The sequence below is a fragment of the Manacus candei genome, unplaced genomic scaffold (genome assembly GCF_025592945.1).
Source record: "Manacus candei isolate 608988 ecotype Guabito, Panama unplaced genomic scaffold, ASM2559294v1 h1tg000025l, whole genome shotgun sequence".
NCBI lineage: Eukaryota > Metazoa > Chordata > Aves > Passeriformes > Pipridae > Manacus > Manacus candei.
This window is the reverse complement of record NW_026138073.1, coordinates 586783-610730: the sequence shown is the minus strand read 5'-3', so window position 1 is coordinate 610730 and position 23948 is coordinate 586783. Positions and strand designations below refer to the sequence as shown.

Genomic DNA, 23948 nt, shown 5'->3' with positions numbered 1-23948 from the left:
TGACTCTTCCCTTCAGGAAGCCATGACTCCTCTCCTGTAGCTGCCTCATGCCTGTCATCCTGCTCTTTACCACGGTTCCACCCAACAAGCCTGTTCTGATCTGTCCAGTGAAGGCCTCCAAGAGTCTTTAGAAAAAGTCATCTCAGTTCCACCTTTCATCTCTCCGGCACCGACACCACTTTGAGCACCAGGTCACACCTCACTGCTTGTCACTTGGCAGTTCTAGATCTGTTTCTTTAAAACTCTTGAATAAATATTATCTGGAAAGACTTATAGTGATAGTCCCTCAGAAGATTTGCTCTGCAACATCTATGATGGTTCCACTTCAGATTAAAATGCCAGGATGGACCCTGAGTGAGCAGGACTCCCCCCAGCTGCCCGGGTTACCTTTTTGAAGAGCCTGATGACATCCTCGCTGATCTGCGACAGCCGCACGATGACGTTGTTCATGAAAATGTCGTTCAGGGTGGCGTGGTCGCGGCTCTCCCGCCGGGTCTGCGTCAGGACCAGGTACCAGCAGTTCACAGGGGAAAGGAGGTGCTGATCTTTTCTGGGGAATTGGGGGGAAAAACGACAAAGGTCAAGTGAACAAGTCAAAAAGGCACATATTTTCAAATGAATGCTGCCAGCACACCACCTCCCTCCCTCGCACACATCCCCTGGGATCTGGCATGCCCACAGAAAGGTGCATGATCTCTTCTTCCAGCTGTCCAAGCGCTGCCCCACAGGGACGTTCAGTGGCACACGAGCATGGGAACCACACCAGCCCCCCAGTCAGCCAGCCCCTTCCTGCACTGGGTGCTCTGGAAGGTGGCACAGGAGAAGAGACATCCCTGGCAAGGAGAGTTCGGCTTTTTCTTTCCACTCATGCTATGAAATATGACTGTCAGTGCCCACTGCAGGAGGTCCCGTTTGCCACCCAATCCACTGGGCTGCTTTTAGTGCACTTAAAAGTGTTCAAGAAAGGGTTCTGCATCCAATGTTACCCCCAAGTGTCTGTGCACAACACGAACACGCTCAGGTGTGCTGGAGGGGACTCCAGAACACCTCTGTGTGCATACACAGACAGAACAACCACATACAGAAATCTGGATGAACCTGGATGTGAACTGGAATCAGCAGGAGCCGCAGCAGCACAGTGATTGCCAGCTCCAGGGCTGGGCACAGCCCGCTGCACACGGCGACACAGGGACAAAGGAGCACCACAGGGACTGTAATTCTTATGAGTGTCACAGCCTCAGCAGAATAATGACACACATGAGCAGCTGGGGAAACAGCACAGATGAGCCTGGTAAGGGCAGGTACAGAGCAGCAAGGAAGAACAAAGTGTATGAAGGGAGTCTCTCAACATGGAGTGGGCAGTGAGGACTCAGCAGGAGCAAGCGCTGAAATCCAGTTGACCCAATTAACACCATCACCGCCAGCACTTGTGCCCAGGTGTTTAATAAAGGTGGACAATCACTGTCACCTGTGGACACTGCACAGCAGCAGCTTCCAGAACTGTGAGCACACCAAGCAATGGAGAGCCTTAACACTGCTCTGAGCTAGTGGGAGAGACCAGACACCCCCCGATCCTTCGTGAGCTCATCTCTGAGCCACAGCTCCTTCCTGGCCAATTCCTTCTCCAGGACAGTTATCCCTGACACAGCACACAGCACCACACAACTGACACACAACAGCTGCATGCCAAGAGGACAGCAAGGATCTGAATGGCAACTCAGCAGCAGCAGAGTTTGGCATAAGACACCAGCAAAGCCTCACTCGCTGGAGAGACCAAGTAAACAGATTAAATGGGATTTAGTAATATAGAATAAATAGGATTTAGTAACGTAACAGCAGAAATCACTGCTCTTGCAGCTGAAATGGGAAAAAAAATCACAAGGAGTTAAAGGAAGAAACAGACTGTGAAGAGCCCAGGGCTGGCGAGGCGAAGGGCATCAGACAGGCAAACCTCTCCCAGGTTCTCTGGGAAAGGTGCTGAACAGTGGCTGCAGTCTTTGGCCACTGAACTGAATGGCACGAGTTTCATCTGGAGCAAAGGGCACAATTCCAGTTGAGAGATTCTGTCATGGACATCACTGGCAGAAGAAGAGTCAGAGGCCTTGCTGCAGCCCAGGGAGGCAAAGGTGGGGAGCTGGGGCTGCTGTGGTGCAGGGGAGCAGCCAGGGTGCTGCAGGGGCTGCCATGTGGCCCCGGGCACAGATCCTGCCGGGCACATCCCACGGCTCTGCCAGTGCTGCCCAGAGAGATCCTGTGCCCCGACAGCACCAGGAGAGCTGCTCATGGCAAGGGACACAATAAACCCTGACAGCCACTAACAGCCCGTGCAAGCGTCGTCCGAGCCGGCACACTCGGGGACGGGCGGGGAGCAGGGACCAGCCCCCAGCAGCAACAGGGCAGTGGCCTTCACCTGAGCCCTGAGGTCACCAGCCAGTGGAACACACCAGCCAGCACCCTCACCACAGAGTGCTCACCTCCAGAATGAAATTCCGCCTCAAGTTTGTTTTGCTTTCTATTTTTTTCAGATATTTTCTTGTTTAACCAAGCTCGAGAGTATGGTTAAACTGAAAAGAAGCTGCTTTTGAAAACACATATTCACACATCCACAGATTTCACAATTTGCATCATCGGTTTCATTCTCACACAATCCCAGCATCCAGTTCATACTTCCTATTTCAAAGTTTTGTTTCACAATATTTCCATTAAGGATGTGCTTGGCTCCAGCACCGCAGGCTGTGTACAGAAAACACACATGCTTCACTGCAAATAAATTGCAGTAAATTCGATTTCCAGAAACTGCTTCCAAGCCTGAGCCTGTCAGCGAGCCTGAGTGCAACACGCAGCTCCTGGAGAGCTGAGGACTGGGCTACATGCAGAAACCAGGGGTAAAGACCGGGCCCACTGCAATTTGCACAGTCAAACGAGTGGATGAATTCAAGCTCCTTCAAAAAATCAAGGGGTTTGACTCCTTCCTGGCCCCTGATTCCTATTTTTACTGTCTTACTCAAGAAGGGCATAGTAAGTGCAATTCAGGCAGCACAGACCAGTAATGCTGTGGTGGAAGTCTTGGCAAGAGACATGTCCAGTTCTTCTGGTGAGCCCTGCCTGGGGACAAGACAGAGGAGGTCACCTGATGGACTGTACTGCACTTTAGGACTGTGCAGCTACAAACCAACCTCCAGTGCTCGCAGCAGCCTCCAGCCAACCATTTCACACCAGTCTGCCCCGGGAACACCTGCTTACTTGAACTGGTGCTCTCTGGAACTGCGGATCTTGGAGGAGAAGCGCTCAGCCAGCTTCTCCAGGCTCCGGGAGTACTCCAGCTCAATCTCGGCCTTCCTGCGGAAGAACTCCTGCAGGTCCTGCAGCAGCTGCAGGCGCGACTCCGACTGCTGCTCCAGGCATTTGAACTGCTCCACCAGCTGCGTTCGGATTTCTGCAGACACACAAGAGAGAACAAAACACAATGTCAGCAGCAGACACTGGCAGGAGGGCTGTCCTTCCTTGTCCCAGAGCAAACAGCACAGCTCTGCTGGAGCTCCTTCTGAGCCCTGGGGTGAATCCAGGCTTTGCTAAAGGTGACAGATCTTCTTGCCAAGCAAGAGCTGAACAATTCCATTGACCAGCCTCATATTAAACCTCATTCTTGTCAAAACAAACAGCTGCATAGGAGCCCAAGAGCAACTTCAGAGCTTTCAATTGCCTTCTGAATTCAGCAAATGCTACTTCAATCTATCTGGTACTACCTGAAATCCCGTACTCTTTGCATATAAGCTAATATATTATTTCTTGATAAATGCCCATGTGAAGACCTACAGGACAGCCAGTACTGACCTGGAGGAAGCAGGCACTGCCATGCACCCTCCTTTCACCCCATCCTCCCACACTGCCGGGTTAATCAGCAAATCCAATGTGGCTTTGGCTCAAAGGCTTAAAAAGTCTTTTGGACCCTTCAAATCCCAGCTCACAAACACCACGAGCTTCATCTGTTCCAGGTTTATTTGCTTTCCCATAGGGACCTTCATTCACTGGGACAGACACACTGCAGCCCCCTCGATCTTTCCCAAAGTGGGCTCGGCAGTGTCCGGAGGTGCCTGTGTGGGAGTGGGGATGGGCTCCTTGGATAGCCAGTGTCTCCCACAGGAGCCCAGGTACCCACTGGGTCCTGCAGGGAACAGGCACTCCAGGAGCAGCAAACAGAGTTGGTCTCCAGTGCTGACCCTCACCTGGCCCTGCCAGAACCCACAACCTTGGGCACAGCACACTCCTGTTCAGCACACCCCGATTATTGGAACAGTTTAACATTTCTCCTCTTTCTATGCCAGAGTTGTACTTTTCACCTTGATCCTCCCCATTTTGAGGACAGTTCTCTCCCATGGTCAAAGACCAATTGCATTTTTTCCAGCTCCCTCATATCATATCACACAGTCAAGCTGCAAATCCCCAGCACAGAGCTGATCTCAGGAAGACAGGCAGGCACTGGGAAGGGAGCGCTGCTCAAGGACACAGCCAGACCCTCACCCTGTCTGCAAGAAGAGCAGCACAGCACCTGTGGCACAGGGCACAATGGAAATACACCCTCCCAACCCTTCCAAACCTTTCCCAACCCTTCCAGCCCCAGGCAGGGTTTCTGCAGCTCTCAGAAGCCCATGTGGCCGGGACACTTCTGCAGGAGCCGCTTGCTCTTCTTGGAGCAGCAGCTGGGCTCTGCCCGGAGGGATGGGGAGCCCCATGGGAGGGGGTGTGGAGAGCTGGAAACAGGAGGAAAAACGAGACTAGATGGTAGGAAAATCTATTCAAAGTGAGAACAATTGGGCTGAGCTGGCTTCAGGGAGCAGCTGCGCAGCGGAGGGATCAGAGGAGCCGGAATTGCAGGGGTGGGCTGATGGAACAGGTCCATATGCTGCCTGCCTGTTCCCAGAGCCCACGAGGAGAGGGGAGCGCAGCCCCACGCCCCCCACTGCCACACACCCCGTGGCAGAGGTGAGATAGCTCCTTGAGACACTTTGCTTTCCAGAGTTCATCTTTGGCTCCTTCTGCAAATTCAGCATGGTAGGATGACAAATGGTACCTTACTCACAAAACCCCCAGCAACTAAAAATACCTGCACCGCCTGAAATGGCTGCCATGGTCACTGGGACACTCAGTGACCCGCATCGAGGCAACACAGAGGTGTCATTCCTGTGCCTGGAATAATCCTCAGTGCCCACATATTACACACACGCACACAAGGCAGGCCCTGCCAGTCCCTGCCAGCACTGTGCTGTCCCACGGCCTCACCACTGCAAGATCCTGTCTACACAATCATCACTTCATGCTGGACGGTGAATTAATAAATGATGATGTAATGGTGATGCAAAGCACTGACTGAAATCACCAAAGATTTATGAACTATTTTGAGCTCCGTAAATTTGTGAGGCTCTCATGTAGAGGAGGTTAAAACTGCCATTATCGTAACCTGGCAATCCGGTATTTTTCAACATTTCTTCATACAACAACTCTCATGTGAGCCTGAGCTCTGGAAGCCTGGCAGGTAACTCATCACTGGGTCATTTAATGGTGGCAGTGATGGGACTGGAGGCTTCACAAAGGGCACCTAAAATCAAAACTCATGGAAATAAGGAATGCTGAAAGCACCAAAATTCATCACTCACCTTATGTGGGACCCTCCCTGGGCACTTTCTTTATGTTCTTGATACATTATGAGAGGACAGCACAATTGTTCATAAAAATGCCTCCAAGGCTCACACCCAGGCACGGCGAGGGACTCGACACGTGGCACGCGGCCACCAGCAAAGCCATTTTCTGTTCCCAGAGTCTGCCTGGAGAACCAGGTAACCATCCCTGCAGCAGCTGGAGTGCTCCAGCTCATTCCTGACCTGCATCCAGCCCATCTGCAGGCACGAGGATGCTGACACAGGAGCCAGAAGGGCTGAGGCCCCAGGCGGAGGAGGAAGGGTGAGACGCAGTGGGGATGCTCGGCACAACTGCAGCCTCTGCCCAGCCAGAGCCCCCCCAGGACTCTGGGCATCTGCTGCACACAGACATCAGCCCTCACACACAGCATGCAGAAACCCCAAAATGAAGGACAGTTTCACTCTACAGGGAATGCTAGAAAGACCCTTAAAATAAATAAATATGGCTGCTAAAAGAATGGAGAAAAAGAAACTAAATTGTCACTGCAAACAAGGTCTCACAATGACTGGTGTCAGAGTACCTCAGTTGTTACTCTCTCTGTCCCCAGTTTGCTGGGGTCCAGCTCTATCCCCAGCACACTTTGACCTTCATCAACAGAATATCTTTGTTTTTCCCATGCCTGTAATGTGTTGTTTTGACACTTCTAAGCCTCCTTGCAGGAGTTCAGCCAGGCCAGTGCCACCCCGGCGTGTGGCAGCAAAGGGCAGGCTCTGCAGACATGGGGAGCTGTGACCCTAAAGCCACCCAGCAATGAGCTGTCACACAAACAGTTGAGATGGACACTGACCCCTGGAGCTGCTGCTGCTGCTGAATGGGAAAGGTTTGTGTAGAAAACAAAACGAAGGGCTGCTGACATCATCAATGCAAAGACAGATGTGACAGCAGAGAGAAGGACACCGTTCAGTGTCCAGGGCCCCTGGGAGTCAGCGCTCACGGACACAGCCCCGACAGCACCTGCAGTCGCTTCCCTGCTTCCAGCTATGCTCTGCTGCCACATTTCATGGCACTCTCCTCTCAGTTAAATGCCTTTTCATCGAACCAGGAACAAACACAGGCAGGCAGCAAAGCCTTTTTCCACCCTTCAAGCCTGCTGCCTAGGGAACAGTAGGAGCACTCGGAGGGCATCCATCTCCCCCCGCCTGCGCAGTGGAGCTGCAGACCAGCCCCACGTGGGACAGGCAACCATGCACTGTTTGATCCCAACACCCTCTGCCCTCCCCCTCTCCCTCCGACCCAGCCTGCTCACACAGCAGGGGTGGGGACAGCGGGTCCCCAGCAAACCCAAACCCAACACAGCTCTGCTAATGCCCAGTGCAACACCTACAACCCAGATCAAAACCCACAGCCCTTCACCAGCAATCTTCTGGTCAGCAGCATCAGCATGAGCTGCATCCGTCCTGTTCATCATGGGGGGATTCACAGGCCTGGAATTCCAGCTTTAAACTGAATGCCAATTATGTTTTCCACATTAGATAATTATTTCTTCAGCACCCAACCCCAAAACCTTAACTTCTGCTCAGAAGAAGGAGCTTCCACTGTGAGCAGTCCTGTTATTTAAAATGCAGAATCGGGATAGAAAATGCAGGAAATCTGATTTCCTCAGCTCTTCTGAAACACACTGGCGAGGATCCTGGAGAAAACAAAATTCCTTGGCAAAGTAAGGAGCACAGCAATGGTCAAGATAGGCTGCAGGACTGCTAATCCAGAAGAGAGAGGGAACATCTGTAACCAGAACATCTGGCAAACTGCCTTCTGTAATGTTTCTGAATCAATCAACCCATATCACAGCCACAACTGCTCGTTATCCTCAGGCCACGTGAGATGCTGGCAGCAATCACACTTCTGGGCTGCCAAGGTATGGCAAAGCCTCCCACCACACTAAGACCCCCAAGAATGCTCCCATCCCTCTGAAACCTGGTGAAAGGCTTCCAAGAGCCAGAGGGGACACAGAGGGAACTGAGTGTGATGGCCACAGTCAGCCCCACAACACAGAGCACAGAATAAACCCATTGCAGGATAAACCCTTCCCACCACTAGAAGCCAGCTGGTACCCGAGTGCAACAGATCATGGAGATGAGAGGCATGATTTGCATTAAGCCTTTGGCAGGTTTGTAAGTGAACAGTAACATTAAAAAAAGTGGAAAAAAACCCACAAAAAAACAAATGGAAAAAAATTGGTAAGATTATGGGTCAGCCCAAGCAGCACATCAACAGCTCAAACTGGGCCCCGAGAGGAGTTGACTCTCAGGGGCACTTCTGCTGGGCTGCTGGAAACACGAACCTTTGGAAACCCTGGATTTCCTACGAGGCCAACCCCAAACCTGAGGGAGTGCTGGGTTGGAAACGGACACTCAGTGTGCCAGGGAGAGCATAAAGACAATTCCCCAAACCTTTTCAAGACACCAGAAAAGCGCTGATCTAACATCTCAGCCAGTAGATCAGGGTAAGCCTCATTTTTTCCTCTCCTTGGCTGTTCACCTCATCCATGTTCCAGTGAGGACAATGTTGGCAGCCACGCACAGAGCCCGGGAACACTCACACACATCCAAATAGCATACCTCTGACACAGGGATGAGGCAGGGTTTGACAAAGAGCAAAATTATCTGGGACACACTGTGACAAACTTGAGCACTCCTATAAGAACCAACACACTGATGTGGAGAGGTCAAGCCGAAGACAACAAGCTCAGCTCCAAGTCATTACGAACACGCTGCTACTCCAGCCCTTCCCACCCTCAGCTTGCTGAAGGATATTTTCCATATGGTCTCATTTTTTAAATATCACAATTAAAACACAGATGAATGCCATTAGATGAATGTGAATTTTACCAGTGGTAAACATTATTATTATTATTACTATCATCATCAATTTCATTCACTTATTCCTTGTGTTTCCATACAGTTCATGGATGTTCCTGGTGGGCAGCAGCATCTTTGAATTTCAGGAATTCACAAATACCATGCTGAAATCCCAGCTCCAGCTGAGACTGTGGTAGCACTCCCATCAGCTTCAATGGAGCTGGGATTTCATCCTCTGGCAGTAAATGGGCTGGTGAGACAATTCTGTTCTCAGGCAGTTATTTTGCAAGTCTCCCCCTCTTCCAGTAACTCTTGGCTCCAATACTTCTTACCTCAAGTGCTGGTAAGGGCCAAGCTCCTCAACTGGCATCAGCCACAGCAGAAGGACACTGGGACCTGCTGCAAAGTTCATGGAGGGCAATGCATGTCAAGTGTAGGGTGGGTTATTAAATAAACCAAATTCTACATGGGCAAACACCAGTGAAAAGCTGGCAGTGGAAAATCCTGGATAGTTAAGACTCGTGAGGGTGTGGAGCCTGAAGTGACATGTGAGAGACACAGGAGCCAGGTGTGCTCCAGCACAGGGGAGCCTGAAGCCCTGGGAATGGGTGACGCTCCAGCCAGCAGAGCCAGCTGGGAACCCCCCACAGCCCAGCCCCAGCAGCTGCAGATTGCAGCCAGCACCATCCTCCTCCTCCTCACACCGCCTCCTCCCCAGTGCCCTCCCCCAGGGTCCAGCCAGGCCAGAGCCAGGCTCTGGCTGCTCAGACAGGGACAGACAAAAGCAGAGGTTTCTGTAGCAACGGGCCGGGATGAAAGCTGTCTGAGACATCCGTCCTCGGCTGGCAGGGAGCAGGACCAAGCTCTGCAGCCAAATCCCAAGCCCAGGGGTCTGGCTGCAGCCCACCCACCTCCCCGGCCGGGGCGGCTGCTCTGCGATGCCAAATTATCTGTCCAGGAGAACGGTGGCGGATCCTCCCACTGGACAGCCTGGGACAGGCACTCCTCGAACATATGCTTCACCCCACTGATTTGTGACAAGTGAGAAAATATGCTTGGCAACAAAAGCCATTATTTTCCTCACCATTGGGATTAAAACCAATAGTTTATTGCAAATATAGCACAGCAAGCTGGACTCCGGGAGGATCCAATTCTTCTACAAATATGGAATACACTAACAAGGCCATTTGACTCCCAAATGCTTTTATTCCCACTTCAGAGTATCCATGTGCTGCCTCCCCTAAAAGCTCAGCCCTCTTCACCATGGAATTACCTCAGATGTATTTTCTAGTGCTTTGTCATCCCATGTTTCACCAGCACACACCATTTCCCTCAAGAGAGCCCTCACACACACAGAGCTAATGCACCTGGACTGTGGATCCATTATGAAATGCCAGCGGGCTGTTCCACCAGAAAAAGCCCCGCTCCAGGCAGGCACTGCCAGCGCAGCCCCGAGAGCCACCGGAACCCCCAGGTGATCCCAGGGAGAGCCAGGCTCAGCCCTCTCGGACAGGGATGCTGGCAGGGCAGAGCCTCGAGACCCACACGGCACAGCATGTTCAGGGGATGCTCCTGCTCCCACCACCTCCATCCACAGTCACTTCCACGTGCCAACATGGTCTGGCAGCAGTGGCAGGGAGAACAAGGGATGGTGCTGCCAAGGCTTTGTCAGGTCGAAGCAGTGCCACTATTGAGCTTGAACAGCCAAGGAGCTGCAGGGACCACGGCCTGGAGCATCCGCAGGCAGAGCTGCCAGCAGCGCATCCTTCCCAGCACAGCGGAGAGAAGCTGCAGGGAAGGCATACTGCAAACAGCCCAAAGCAAGCCAACAAGCCTCCCCCCTCCTTCCTTCCTTCTGTGTCATTAGTAACATCCCTGCCTAGTCAAAGACAAGAGATATGGCTCCTGGTAAAACAAAGAACAAGACAAGCTTTTTATCCGAAACGAGACATTCCAGGTTAAAAAAAAAAAAAAATAAAAAAGAGAAAGGAAAACACCTCTCTCCAGTCTGAAAACAACTACTGTGGCATTGGCATTTTTCATACAGGTTTTTCATGTGTGTCTTTAATCCCCAGCCCACTCTAGCACAGCGGCACTTCTCCTGCACGGCCCCAGCTTTGCCTGTACCCACATCGAACCCTCACACTGGCACTCGCTGGCTGTGAGGCAACACCTTCATCTGCAACTACTGAAAAGAAAAGTGTAAGAAATTAAATCTTGAATCCAGTGACTTCTTCCTCCCCTGAGAAACCCCTGTCCTGGAGGGAACCCAGGGCAGTGCACAGAAATGTCCTGGGGGCAGCATCCCTGAGGCCACAGGTTTGGAAGCCCCAACTCGCAGCTCAGGAGTCAGGAAAATAGCACATTCATTTGCTTCTAACCAAGGTGGTTTTGGGACCCTGCCCAAACCCCTGCTTGCTCATCTCTCATTCCTAAAGGGCACAGCCAGGTCCTGAGGGCTCCTGCAAGTCTGGACCAAGCATCCTGGTGCAGGATGGGCTCCCTCCCACACATCCAAGAAACAAGTGGCCAAACCGTGAAGAAAATCTCCATTTCTATAGGGATCTTTGCATAAACAGTATGAAACAAGGCTTCATTCCCCTGTAATTAACTGAAACAACACAGCAGAGCTGAGCGGCTGTGCCAGTACTCAGCACAGGGGCACCAGTGAGGGGGTGCCCAAAGACAGGCACCCCAGCAGGGCCAGGTATAGCACCTGAACACCCACCGTGCCATCAGCTCCACGCGTGCCATGGGCTCCACGAGGGGCAGTGACACTGTGGCTGTCACTCCCTCCCGGCAGTGCCACCCTCTCCTGCCGGCACGGGCAGCAACACAGCTGGGTCACACCGACCACAGCCACGGCTCGGGCTCTGCCTCCCACTCCCTCCTGTGACACACAGATTTTCTTTCTAACAAGACATCCCCGAAACCCAACTCACCCCCAGCAAAATGCACAGGTAAATAACATGGTGCAGTGTTTCCCACTGCCCCAGCCCAGATGGGCACACGTGGGGCGAACAGGGCATCAGGATGCACGGCCTGGGGTGGGCCTGGCCTTCATCAGGTTTCTTCCATTCCGTGGTCAGCCCACCGCAGCAATGGCTACAGGAATCATCTCCATGTGCATCCCCTCTGAGAGGCCCCAGCTGCAAGTGGGCAGAAATGGGTTGATAATGACTTTCCACGGCTTTCCACTCATCTGCGAGGAGTGTAAATCCCACACTGCATTCCTTAAACAGCATCCTTCTGCAATCCCAGCAGGGCAGGGGCCTCCTGACCCTCTGGGAACTTGGCCAAATGCACAGAAGCTGAGACCAAGGCAGAAAGTGCTATCCTTTCCATGAGATCTGCCGGCTCCTGTATCCCAGTAGGAACAAGCCCCACCCCAAGCCCCGGTCAGAAGAGTTTGATGGTATGTTCCTGCTCTCCCTGTGGAAGAAGCTAATGGCTCTGCACAGAAACATTCAGCAGCTTCCTGCAAAGCAACCCGAGCCAAAGGGTCCAGTGCTGTGACACTCCACTCTCCTGAGCAGTGGTCCCCAAACACGGAACATCACCAGAGGAAAAAGACCTGGCATCCAAGCCAGCCCCTTCCCCCCATGGGTCTGCAGGAACCACTGGGAGAACCCGGGCAGACCAGAGCAGACCAGCACAGTGGTCTAGAGAAACATCTAGAGCTGAAGGAAGCACCAGGCGTTGCTGGTGGCCACCTCACTCCCACTCCCCCTCTCCAGGGCACAGGGTCCGTGCTGGGGCTCCTGGCAGGAAGCTGCAGTGTGAGAAGGGGACAGACAAGGACATGGACACTGGAGCAGCAGAGATGTTCTACCTTCTGTTCTCTACCAGCACAAGGTACAACCTCCCTGCATGGAGGACTCAAGCCACAACAAGACATGCAGCTACTCAAGAGCATGTAGACATGACCCAACAGAGAAGACCTTCCATGGAGCACGTTTGAACCCCAGTGGGTCAGACTACCTGATCCCGAGATTCACAGCAATGCCTCTGTGAATACAGGAGAAACTTTTCCCCATCATCCCTTTCTGCTTTTTAACTGAAGCACAGACACTCACCCTGCAGCACCCAGAACTTCTCAGGAAACCACTGCAGCAGGGGCAACAGGTTAGGCCAGATTTAAAACACTGGTAATTTCTTCCCCCTCATTTTTCAAACCAAAATTCAAAATGCAAATGAAAAAGAGTTGTAAAGTTTTGAAAATAAAGCAACTGAGTCATTTTTTTGCTTTTATACTTTCAGAATATAAGTTAGTAGGGCATTCTTTGTGAGAAAAGCAGAACATCCTTGATCAGATGATCAGTTAGAGCCACCACAGCTATTTCCGTTTGACTGTTCACCGGCACATCAGAGAGGGGAATTCCATCCCACTAGAAATTTCTAGGTCACAAAACACCTTCCTAGATGACAAATAAGTCTCCAGCCACCAAATAACGAAAGATCAAAAGCAGCTGCTAAGAGAGCACAGGCTCCTGCTGTACAGACTGTGCACATACGGGGTTTCTCAGGAAACCTCTCAGATTGTTAGTCCTGGCCTAAACAGACACAATGCTTATGAGAGCACTGAACTGGGCTTAAGACTTAAAAAATGTCCACCAGCAGCCCCTCGCTAAATGCAGAGGGCAAAGGAAGATGAGGGCAGCTCCTCAGGGTCAGAGAACAAAGACCACAGCTGAGACAGCAACAGTGAAGCCTTGAAATGATGAAAATTAAACTGGGCAAGCACAAGAACAAGGTGGTAAAGCTCTGCCACCACAAGTCACAGCAGCAGATCCCATATGCTGCTCCTCACACAGTCCCCTTCCCTCTCCTGTCCCTGCACATGACAGCAAGGTGGTGGCATTTGTCACAGACCTTGGTACTCCAAACCCACAGGAGTTCCTGGCAGCAGATTTCCCTCAAAAACTGACCCTGGACAGAGATCTGGGAAGGGCCAGTCTGGCTCATGAGGAGGCAGCAGGGAGCAAGTGCTTTGCATAAAGCACAGCACCCAGCTCTCTTCCACAGGCAGCACTGCCAGGCTGACAGCTCTGCAGGACAGCCCACACTCCTGGCTCACAGGAAGACCAAAAACCAACCAAAGAAACCCAAACTGTGTTTATTCTTAACTTCAGCTGAGCCTCAAGGCCAAAATTTCCATGGATCAAGACCGTCTGAGAACAGATATAATGATGTGTTGCAATTACGTTCAATTTAAGAACAGAAACAGCACTTCAAACCACACACCATGTGTGCCAGACAGGAAGAGAGAGCGGGCAGGGGAGTGCCCGGACTGGGCACCCACGGGAACGCCGACAGCAGCTGCCCTGGCTCTGGGAACACCGACTGCAGCCGGGCAGCCATCCCTCCACGTGCTCTCAGCATGGAACCCAGTGTTGTCCAGGGATGCTGGGTCCTCCCTCTTTGAGACTAAAGAGCAGGCAAATCTGCTTGGAGGAGAAATCTCCACTCAACAGAGGAACGGCTGCTGTCCCATGGAAGCAGGCTGGAAAGCAGGAAGGTTGCCAGGAGCAGTGCAGCTCACACTACCTGCCTGCCACGCTTTATCACACACAAAAATCTCCTTCCATAAGGTTCACTGACTACAAAAATTAGCAAAGGGAAATTATTTCTTAAAAAAAAAAAAAAAAAAAAAAAAGCTGAACTCCAGTGTCAAAATATCTTTTCCCAATAAGAAAAATTCAAGTGTAGACCAAAACCCACTCAGATAAATCCACAAGCAGACAGGTCCTCAAGCGACTGTATTGCAAATTTTTCCATGGGGCGTCAGCCGCTCTCCTGCTGTCTCCATGCCAGCCCCTAATGAATTCAATGCGCTGGTGACTACACTGTTTTCTGAAGAACTTGGCAAGATGTTCATTATTAGAGAAGAGAGGAAAAACAGAGCAGAATTTAGTCATTTAATATTCTGTTTTCCAATAACTGAAGAAACATCCCAATCCCATTGAGATCACTATGGACACATCCGTCAGAGGCAAGGTGGTGGTACAGGAAGGACTGATGGGAAGAATGGCCAAGTTCACACATCTGAATCCAAACTTCCTATTGGAAATACTGCAAAAATGTGACATAATCCACCTAAAACCAGCATCAGGATTAGTCCAGAATCACTCCAGTGCTGCTGAAGACAGAATCCAGCCCAAAGGAATTGCAGCAAGAAGACATTTAACCAGTCTCTTAAAATACCTCTATTTTTTATAGCCATCCCTGAGCAGTGTGGAACACATGTTAGCAGAGAGGCAGCTGGTGACTCGGAAACGGGCGAGGGCAAGGAGGAACCAAAGGAGAAGCACAGCGAGCCCTGGCATGCGGATGTGGAGCAGAGCCAAGGGCTCAGTGCAGTCACTGACGGGAGCCATGTCCCAAGATGTCCCGAGGGCCAGCAGGCACCTGGCCAGCCCCGCCTGCAGGCACAGGGGACAGGGTCTGTCCTGCCCAAAATAAACCCCTGCACGACAGAGGGAACCTGCCCCCAGCACAGCACTTCAGCAGAGCTCTGCCCTACCCAGCCTGCAGTAACTCCCTGCCACTTGGCACAGGGGCTGCACCACGCAGAAATGAGGCAAATTAACCCAAAGTTGTTCTCTCTACCTCTCTCTGGGAAGAGAAGCATGTGTGCAGCTGGAGCCCAGCAGCAGGTGTTTACCCACATTCTTGTCAGACACTGGAGAAGTGGCTGACCCTCACTTTCAAGCTGTGGTTTACCACAGGAATTGCCACCAGGACCAAACAAGCTTTGGGGGCTAAATTTAGGCAGCAGAAATGCACATTTTCAAGTTTTTTCGTGCTTTGCACAGAGTTCTGCCAGCAGCACCACTAGTGTTGCTCGGCCATTGCCAGCACAGGTCATATCCAGGGGTGGCCCCAGGGGCAGTGCCTGAGCCCGGATCTCCCTGCGGCCACACAGGTACAGCCCCTGCCCACGAGGTGCAGGGCACAGGACCAGGAACACAGCACAGCTCTGCAACAGGTCCTCCTCCAGGGAGCTCCTGGGCCACTCCAGCCCTTTGCTTCATTTAACCCTCGCCTGCTTCAGCTGAGGGAAGGTCCATGTCAATGGAAGGGTCTGTGCCTGTCCCACTGCCCGCAGGGCTCTGGCAGTGACACCACACAGGGACAGCGACAGCAGCCCCAGGGAGGGCAGCCAGGCCGTGAAGGAAACCCCTGGCTGTGCCTCAGCTGCAGCATCTTCATGCTCCTCTTCCCACACCCCTTGGCACCTCCCTGTTTGCTTGGGAACAGAGACTGCCCAGTAGTAATTCACAGTCTGAACTGGTCACACCTCCCACCACTTCTGTCTGACTGTGAGCAGCACTAAGGGATTAAATCTCATTCACTGCCCCCACAACACCCTGTCATCTGAACTACACGGTCCTACACTGACCACACTGATCACTGCAAGGGAGAATTTACAGGACTGGAGGTGAAGCAAGACCTCAGAATTGCCCAGCAACTCAAAGCTTTCAGGGGATTTTGGTTGGTTTTGTTGTTTGGGGTTTATTTTCTTTTTCTTTGATTTGTGGTTTTTGGTGTTATTTTAAAGAAGTCAAACTTCAAAGAGGTCCAATCCAAGCCTCTGGCATCCCAAAGCCCCTGGCAATCTTCTGCTGCCCATGTCTTTTGGGGGTCCCTGCCTCCATCAGGCCCTTGTGTGCCACAGCCAGCAGCTCTGCCCCAGTGAGCTCTGTCCCGACCGACCACTTCCTAAGCAGGAACAGGACAAGAAAGTGGAAAGTGGCACAGCTGGCTTCCTCAGGCATGTGCCTCCTCTGACTTTGCCTGTTAGGAATATAAGGGGTGCAAGAAATCTGTAAGAACTGGTTAAAGCATTAAAAAGAAAGAGCCAAACAGATCTGCTGCATTTGTTCAAGATTTAAGAAGAGCAAAGGAAGCTTCACAAAAACAGATGGTGGCTTTTCCCCCAGAGAAAACAGCTCTTCTGGCTGCCCTCTTGCACAGCCGGCATCAGTTCCAGAGCCTTCATATGCCCACTCCCCAGCACAGAAACACAGCTAGTGGGGGGCACTGGAATGGGCTGGAGAAAGTCTTTTATGCACTGAATGCCCAAAAATGATGTAACCAGAGCTCGGGGCTTGGGGCTATTAAGATGCAAAGGAGAATGTATTCAAACTGGGAAAGAAAGAGCTGTACAAGAATGTGAATCCCGCCCTGAGCCACTGAGATGGAATAAAGGAGAAGATCATTAAGCGGTTCACTCCAGCACCTCACATTCCTTAATCCTGGCATGGAAAGATTTCACAGATCATTAAGAGAGCAGAGCTTTGCAGACAGTTCCTACAGCCAGCCCCGGGTATCTGCACAAGCTCCCCAACCTCTGTACAGCCCTAACAGGATCAAATATTATAACACAAGTCAGATCAGATTATCCAGCAGTGACTTCTGGCCTGAAAAAATCTGTGCATTCATGGATCCACTGAACCAATTCTCTTCCAGGGTAATGCTTTACATGCATTAAAAATATAGGATAATTCCTTAAAGAACTTTTCATCTCACGTCTCAAAGCATCCTGTAAATGGTAATCACATAAGCCTCAACATCTTCAAGAAAGAGGGAAGGACTACCAGCCTAATTTTACAGACAGGATAAAACAAGTCTTTCCTTGGACATCTCTGCCTTTGCTCTGTCTCCCACTGTGCCATTCTGCAGTGGAGACAAGCGTGAACTTTGGTCCAAGGCCAAACTGCTCCTAGTCTGGGAGGGACAGAGAAAATGATGAGGAAAATTGAATTGCAAAAGAGCAGACTCAAATTTAGGAGCCTGTAGGAATCAGCCAGACCAATAGCAGCCGTTGCCCAATTTCTTCTATTTGCTTGATTTAACGTTCCCAAAAATATCACAGGCAACAAGCTCCCTGAAGCTTGTACCCAGCACGGATGTGCCCCAGCAGTGCCCAGCCAGCTCCATGCTGTGCCTCCAGACCAAAACCTCCTGTGCATCTCCACAGCCTGATCATGCTTCACTTGGGGCACGTCCTCCTCACCCAGGAATGCTGCTCTTCCATGTCCTCTTGGTTAACTATCCCCACTGTGCCTTTGCAATCCCAGCACAGAGGACTGGGCTGAGGGCAAGGGCAGGTCTCTGCTCACTGCCTTCATCAGCACCAAGCAGGAAAGGCTCAGCTGCTGCCAGGAAATCAGTGGTGCTGCTTCCTCCGGAGCCTCGGCCTCAGAGATCAGCAAAACGTCAGCCCAAGGCAGGCGCTGCTCCTCACTCCTTTCCCAGAAAAAGCACAATATTGGAATAGCAAGGGAAAGCTGTGCTGTCACTGATGAAAGCACACCATCAGTCACCGGATCCAGCCAGCCTGCAGAGAGGAAGCACAAAGGCAGGGAGGAATTGCACCTTCCCAGGAACCAGCATGACACTCCCCAACGGCTGCAAACCCGGCCTCAAACTACACTAGCAGTTTTGGGTGAAGAAAGACCTGCAGAATCTCACTATCATACTGCAGAAGGACCATGTGGACATTCAGAAGGTAATGAATGTGCGATAGAGAATCCAACAGCTGTGGGGAGACACTCTCCAAAGGGTTTTCCACAGCAGACAGGATCCAGATGAATACTTCATAACTTCCTCACGAACCCATCATCTACTAGAGACCTGGAGCAAGTTCCAGGCTGCAGACAGCTCAACTTGAGGCTAATAATATGTTCTGTGTTGGGATCGCTGGGCTGTGCCACCCACAAAGCGGAGATAATTACCCTTGCTTGCTTCACTTCTGTGAGAGTCATCACATCCTCTGGACAAAGTGATCGCATTCCTGCCTTCAAAGGAGGGGAAGTCAGCATAAAGCACATTGTCTACTCTCACCATCTTCCCCAGCATCCCAGGCTTCATTTATTTCATTTATATGTGGGTGCAGAACCAGATGGTTATAGATAAACAATACCAATGAAAACACAGAAATAGCCTAGTGTAGTACAAGAGTGTTAAATTCCCACTCAGAAATCAGAAGAGGCTTAAAGGTACTTGGGCAGCTCCAGGGGAAGCAAGTCAGCAGGCAAATGCAATCCATGTACACCAGTGTGCGTGGATTGTTCCTGAAGCACCATCAGGGCAGAAAGGCCTCCCACAGCTACAGCTCTGGCTAAAATCAGCTGTCACTGCAGGTGACAGAAAATAATCCCTCAAATATTTCACTTGATTCCCTTGGTATGCAGAGAGCCAGAACTGCAGTGCTCTCCCTGCAGGACTCTCCTGCCGTGCTTGCCTTGTGTCACATGTGCAGAGAAGACAAGGACTGCATGTAAGCATTCCAGCATTCCTTCTGTCAAGGCACTATTTAAAAAAGAAAATCCCTTCCTTCTCTTCTGCTCATGCTCCAATGTGCAGAATTCTCCAATTCTCTGAATTACATCCCTTCACATAAGGCAAAAATATGGAGTTTTCGGGTTGGCTGAGGTACCAGCCAGGTAACAACAGTCGATTAAACACCGAAGTAACGCATCGTCCTGGCAGGTGAGCAAATAAAGACTGTCACTTGTTTCTTTACGTGAACTGACACCGAGAGGCAGATCTAACCCTCGTTCAGATCTCCCTGACAGTCAGCTGGCACGTGCCATGGCCTGACCCACCTCAGCTCCCCACAGGCATAGGGTGAGGAGGCACCACAGGACATCCTGGGGCAGCCTGTGCCCCTCATGAGGGGGTACCTGGGTTTGAACGTCAGGCTATGGACACGCCTCTGCCTCTCCTGTAGAGCACTGCTGCCACATTCCCCGGGCTTCACCTGAGCCTGTGAGACCGCACCTGCATCTCCACTCCAGCAGTAACTCCCACGTTCATCCCGTGCAGTGGCTTTACTCCACTGCGGGCTGTCGGCAGGGGCTGTCGGCAGGACGGGAGCACCTCACTGACGGACGGCCACGAGCCCACGGGCTACCGTGGAGACGTGTTGGTTGAGGTCAGTGCTGGGGCCGGTGCTTTGCATGCCACAGAGCTGCTGTCTGCCTCTTTCCTAGCTCCCTCCTGAGCAGATTGCTAATTGCTCCTGATTTTTCACTTCTAAAATAAGCTCAAACCGCAATCTGCATAGATGCTGCAGAAAGACTAATGAACTGCCCGCCCACCCGAACTCCAGACTTGAGCAAAACACACAGGAGACAGAGGGATGGAATCAGCCACCAGCAACCCTCACCATGCCACTGCCACCTCAGTGGGGGACAGGGTGAGCAAGAGGGAACATGGGGACTGTTCCAAATAAAGCCATCCAAATATAACCTAATCTAAGGACTGAAAACAAAGACTAAAAGGAAGCACAAGAAACCCCATAGCTGCACCACTCCAGCAAGTGGGGACAGAAGAGGGGAGCATGTCAGAGGGCAGAGCCCTGCAGGACTGGGAGAACGGGGGGAATTAAAGCTGTCAGCCCCTGGTTTCTACCATTCATTTAAAAAACATATGGCTGCAAATGCCCAAGGCACAAATAGAAGCAATTATGTACAGAAACCTCCCTACAAATAAACATCTAACACATCTCATGACTTTCTCACCAGATAATCTTCAAAGGCAAAAGCACATCAGAACATTATTTTGCCTTTAATCCTTCTGAATTGTCAGCTGTGACCATGCCATCTCCACGCACCCCCCTCCACAGCATGCAGGCACTGCTCCCCTGCTTCTGCATCTCCCAAAAGCACCACACAGAGCCAGTTACTGTAGACTTCCTGTTAAATTAAGGGTGTATTTACCGCTGTGAACTCTCCCCCCCAACTGCTAGGAATACAGACACAAAAGCAACACCAGCATTGCTCCAGTGCAGGTGAGGTGTCTGTGCACCTGCACGAGCTCCTCCACGCCCCCTCCACAACTGAAGCACAACTTCGAGTCACCACTTCTGTTTCTTCCTTGATCTAACGGAGGACCTACAGAAATCAACCATTTAACTCTAGACTAAGCATCTGGAGAGCACCTTGTAATTACCAGTTCTGGTTCTCTTCTCTCTGACAGCTTCTCAAAACACGTGCAGATCCCGGTACATCCCAGAGCCTCCCAGCTCCCTTCTCTCCTGCTGCCCCCCCAGCTGCAGCTGCTGCATCAGCTCCAGTATTTATAGCCCCTCTCTGCTGAATCACTACTGCTCCCGGCTTATTTAGAAGCTGCTTTAACTACATTTGCTTTTGATAATATCACATTTATCACTCACACGTGTAATTTTGATACTTTGTCCTTCCAAAGCTGATACAGAAGACACATCCTCTGCCTCTCTGTGCAGATGGGTGGGCACATCCAGGATTTCCTTGCCTTGCACTTTCTTTCCTCCTCCCAACTTCAGGAGTTCAGAGGAACAGAACCTGGCTAAATCTGTTAGAAACACTGTGAGTTTGGCAAGAGAGCTGAGATCACAGGGCAGCCAAGGCGGGACGGCGGGTCTGAGGGGGGGCACTCGGGAGCAGAGGCACAGAGAGCCCTTGAGCTGCTGCTCTCTACACTGAGCTCATGCACAGCTTCTCCTCAGCCCTGTCCCTAGGTATCCTTCCATGTGGCCTTAGGATGCTCCTCCACACCACATTAAATTGCCAACGCTATCTCAGGCTAGTTGGAACGAGACTAAAGCAAGCAATTAGAGCTGTGTTACAAAGAAGAAGGATTTGCCACAGGTTGGTATTAATACTTAGCTAAAACATAGAGGGTTTAGGCAACAACAGTGCTTTACACACGTGATCATCTTTTACTGCATTATTGTTCCATGCAAGTCTGTATTCCATATGGAAATTTTTTTACCGCAGTCCTTCCAAATCCCCTTTTTGAAATGCTGAGTAATCTCTGGGCACGGATCTTGAACCTCCCTTGGCCCCAAGATCATCTCGAGGGGTCATATCCTCAGGCAGTTTTAGCCCGTTTTTAGGACAGGGTTTGACATTTGGCACACGGACAAATGCTCCTTGTCCACTCCCAGCAGTGACTGACAGGTTCTTGCCTCCTCCAACCCAGAGCACACCTGCAGCTCCCCAAGGAACCATTTCTTTTCTCTGCATGATGGGAAAAGCTGCTTCTCATGATTTGTCAGCCTAAGAGGGAAAAAGAAGTAAAATTACTTAGGAAAGTGTTTCTCCATGGCTCCTGCATGTACGAAGCCCTCTCTGACAGCTTGATGAAAATCTGGCAAAACATTTTCCTTCTAAGTTAAAAAAAATAAATGTTTGAAGCACAAAGTTGTTACACAAGTACCTCAGAGCTATCAAAATACACACTGAAATGACCTTAGTAACAAGGGCAAGTCAAGCTTAGCAAGAGGAGAACTTACTGTTCTTGATATTTGCTTTGTCCAAGTAGCCTGTGGGCTCAGCTATTTTAAACATCATTCCCCGAGCCTACATAATACATGTGCAATATGTTACATGTTGGGAGCATTCCAAACACGTGTTATCTCTTCTTCTCAAACCTCCCATGTTTTGAAAGCATCAGCCACAATTTTACCCACTTAAAATGGCAGAATTCAGCCCAAGGGTTCCTCTGAGTGCTCCTCCCCAGTGAGCAGCTGCCCAAAGCCAGGCTCCACCTCACACCTCTGCCCACTCCTGGGGCAGAGTCCCCTTTGTGCTTCCTTCTGGCATCATTTATCCCAGAGAACAGCTTCACAAAGGGGCCCACCCTGTTCTCATCAGCTCCTCCAGCAGCGCCTTTAACCTCTGCCCCTGAGACACCCATCACCACTTGCTTGGATGAACTCTCTGAAAAAGTAGGAGTCCCTCAGGCTCCTTCTGACAGCCATTCCTTCCTTTGCTCCGTATGTTATTCTCATTCTCTCCCACACATCAGCTTGCCCGAATTTATGTGACTCTGAACTTTGTTCAGCACCATCTCTTCACTCAACAGCCAGACCTGAACTGAAGTCTAAATCTCTCCACCCAACACTATAAAATGCCTCCTCTTGTAGCATCTCAGGCAAGACAAGCTAACCAGGTGTGTGGGAGGACAAAAGGCAGCCTGGGAAGGTCTATGTGGGTCTATCCTCTCGCTGTGCACAGGGGCAGGAGTCACCTCTGTGGCTCTGGGATTCAGACCGGACCCCCATGCACAGCAGTGTATTTTAGACACATTGGGAACACGCCTCCTCCCTACTCTGAAACTGGCTCTGCCCCTCTCGACACAAACCAGACAAAACCTGTCTGGGTGAACAGCTCACCATTGATGTCCAATAGCACTTTATGGACTGAGATCCCCCCTGGAATTGCACTTACTGTGGAAAATGGGTAAGCACAGTGTAGACCAAGGAATTCCCAAGGCCCCAGACAGCAGATTTTGTGGGTTTGGATCCCAAAGTGAAAGAACATTTTCACAACCTTTTTCTTTCAAAGCATTCTTCATTATTGCACGTATGTCCTTACCAATTAATTTCTAAATGGAAGGAAGTATTGAAGCACTTCTGGTAGAAAACTGTATTTTCCTTATCTCCTTATGCTGTACACAGACTTCTTAAAAAATAAAATTTCAAACAAGTAAAGGTGGCAGCATGCTGCCACTATTCCTCACGTGAATTACTAATGTTATGACTATATCCTGTCATCAATGCCAGGGATAACAGAAGTCTCTAATCCTACAACAACCGTGTTCCTTGTTTAACACAAGTCCTGCTGTATCGCACAGATTCAGAGCACGTCCTCATTCCAATCTGACAGCACAAAGCTGAAGCAGTGAGGAACTTAGGGGCTCACTTATTTAGCTGTCAATAATGAATGTGGAACAATGACTTGCAGCAGAATACACAGAACCAGCCTGAGCAGCATCCAGCTCCACATCTCCCAACACACCACATTATCCCAGACTAATCAAACTGATGCCCACCCCTCCCTGCACCTAAAGTGTGTAACCAACACCCTGGCAAATGCTCCTCAATGGAGATTTCTTTTCAATTACTAAAATTCTGCCAATGCCAGCAAAATAATCCAGAAACTATACCTGACACAGCTCACTGGGGTTTGTTTACAGTGCAAGAGCTGTTCCTTCTGTGAGACACTCCCAGTGAGGGACTGTGCTCACCACAAGCAGCCAATATTGACTGGAATCACACGGGGCTGTGGGGCTGTTCCTGCTGAGCAGGGCCAGCTGATCCAACACTGGCACTAGTCTGCACAGGAGCAGTTTCAAGCTCATTGGAAAAACAGAAGAGATTTATCTCACTGAATTGAGAAAACAAGGTTTTAAGCACTGAAGCACCACGAACACTAACCCCATACATAGTTGTTATTCTCCTCCAATATGCATATGACCACTGGAGCCCTATCCACTGCTCAGTCTGTCCTCTAACCTGAACTGAATCCTGCCTTTTCCTGCCCTTCTCTAAGGATTACTCTCTCCATGTCTCTGTCTACCAAGGCACTCTTATTTCATCACATCACATTTGGCTTTCAGAGCAGCATCTGTAACCCAGAGCAAAAGAACATAGTCAGTATTTTTAGGCCATGAGTCTCA

General features: G+C 50.7%; 1 protein-coding gene across 4 annotated transcripts in view; it reads right to left on the bottom strand.

Annotated features, from left to right (window-relative positions):
* SRGAP3 (SLIT-ROBO Rho GTPase activating protein 3) overlaps positions 1-23948 on the bottom strand; it is an 83380-nt gene that overhangs the window by 39823 nt on the left and 19609 nt on the right. For all 4 annotated transcript variants that reach the window (XM_051788632.1, XM_051788633.1, XM_051788634.1 and 1 more), the window contains exons 2-3: positions 3244-3436; positions 388-550 (exon numbers count right to left, since the gene is read on the bottom strand). In XM_051788632.1, coding sequence (XP_051644592.1) covers positions 388-550; positions 3244-3436 — 356 coding nt within the window. The remainder of the gene's footprint in view (positions 1-387; positions 551-3243; positions 3437-23948) is intronic.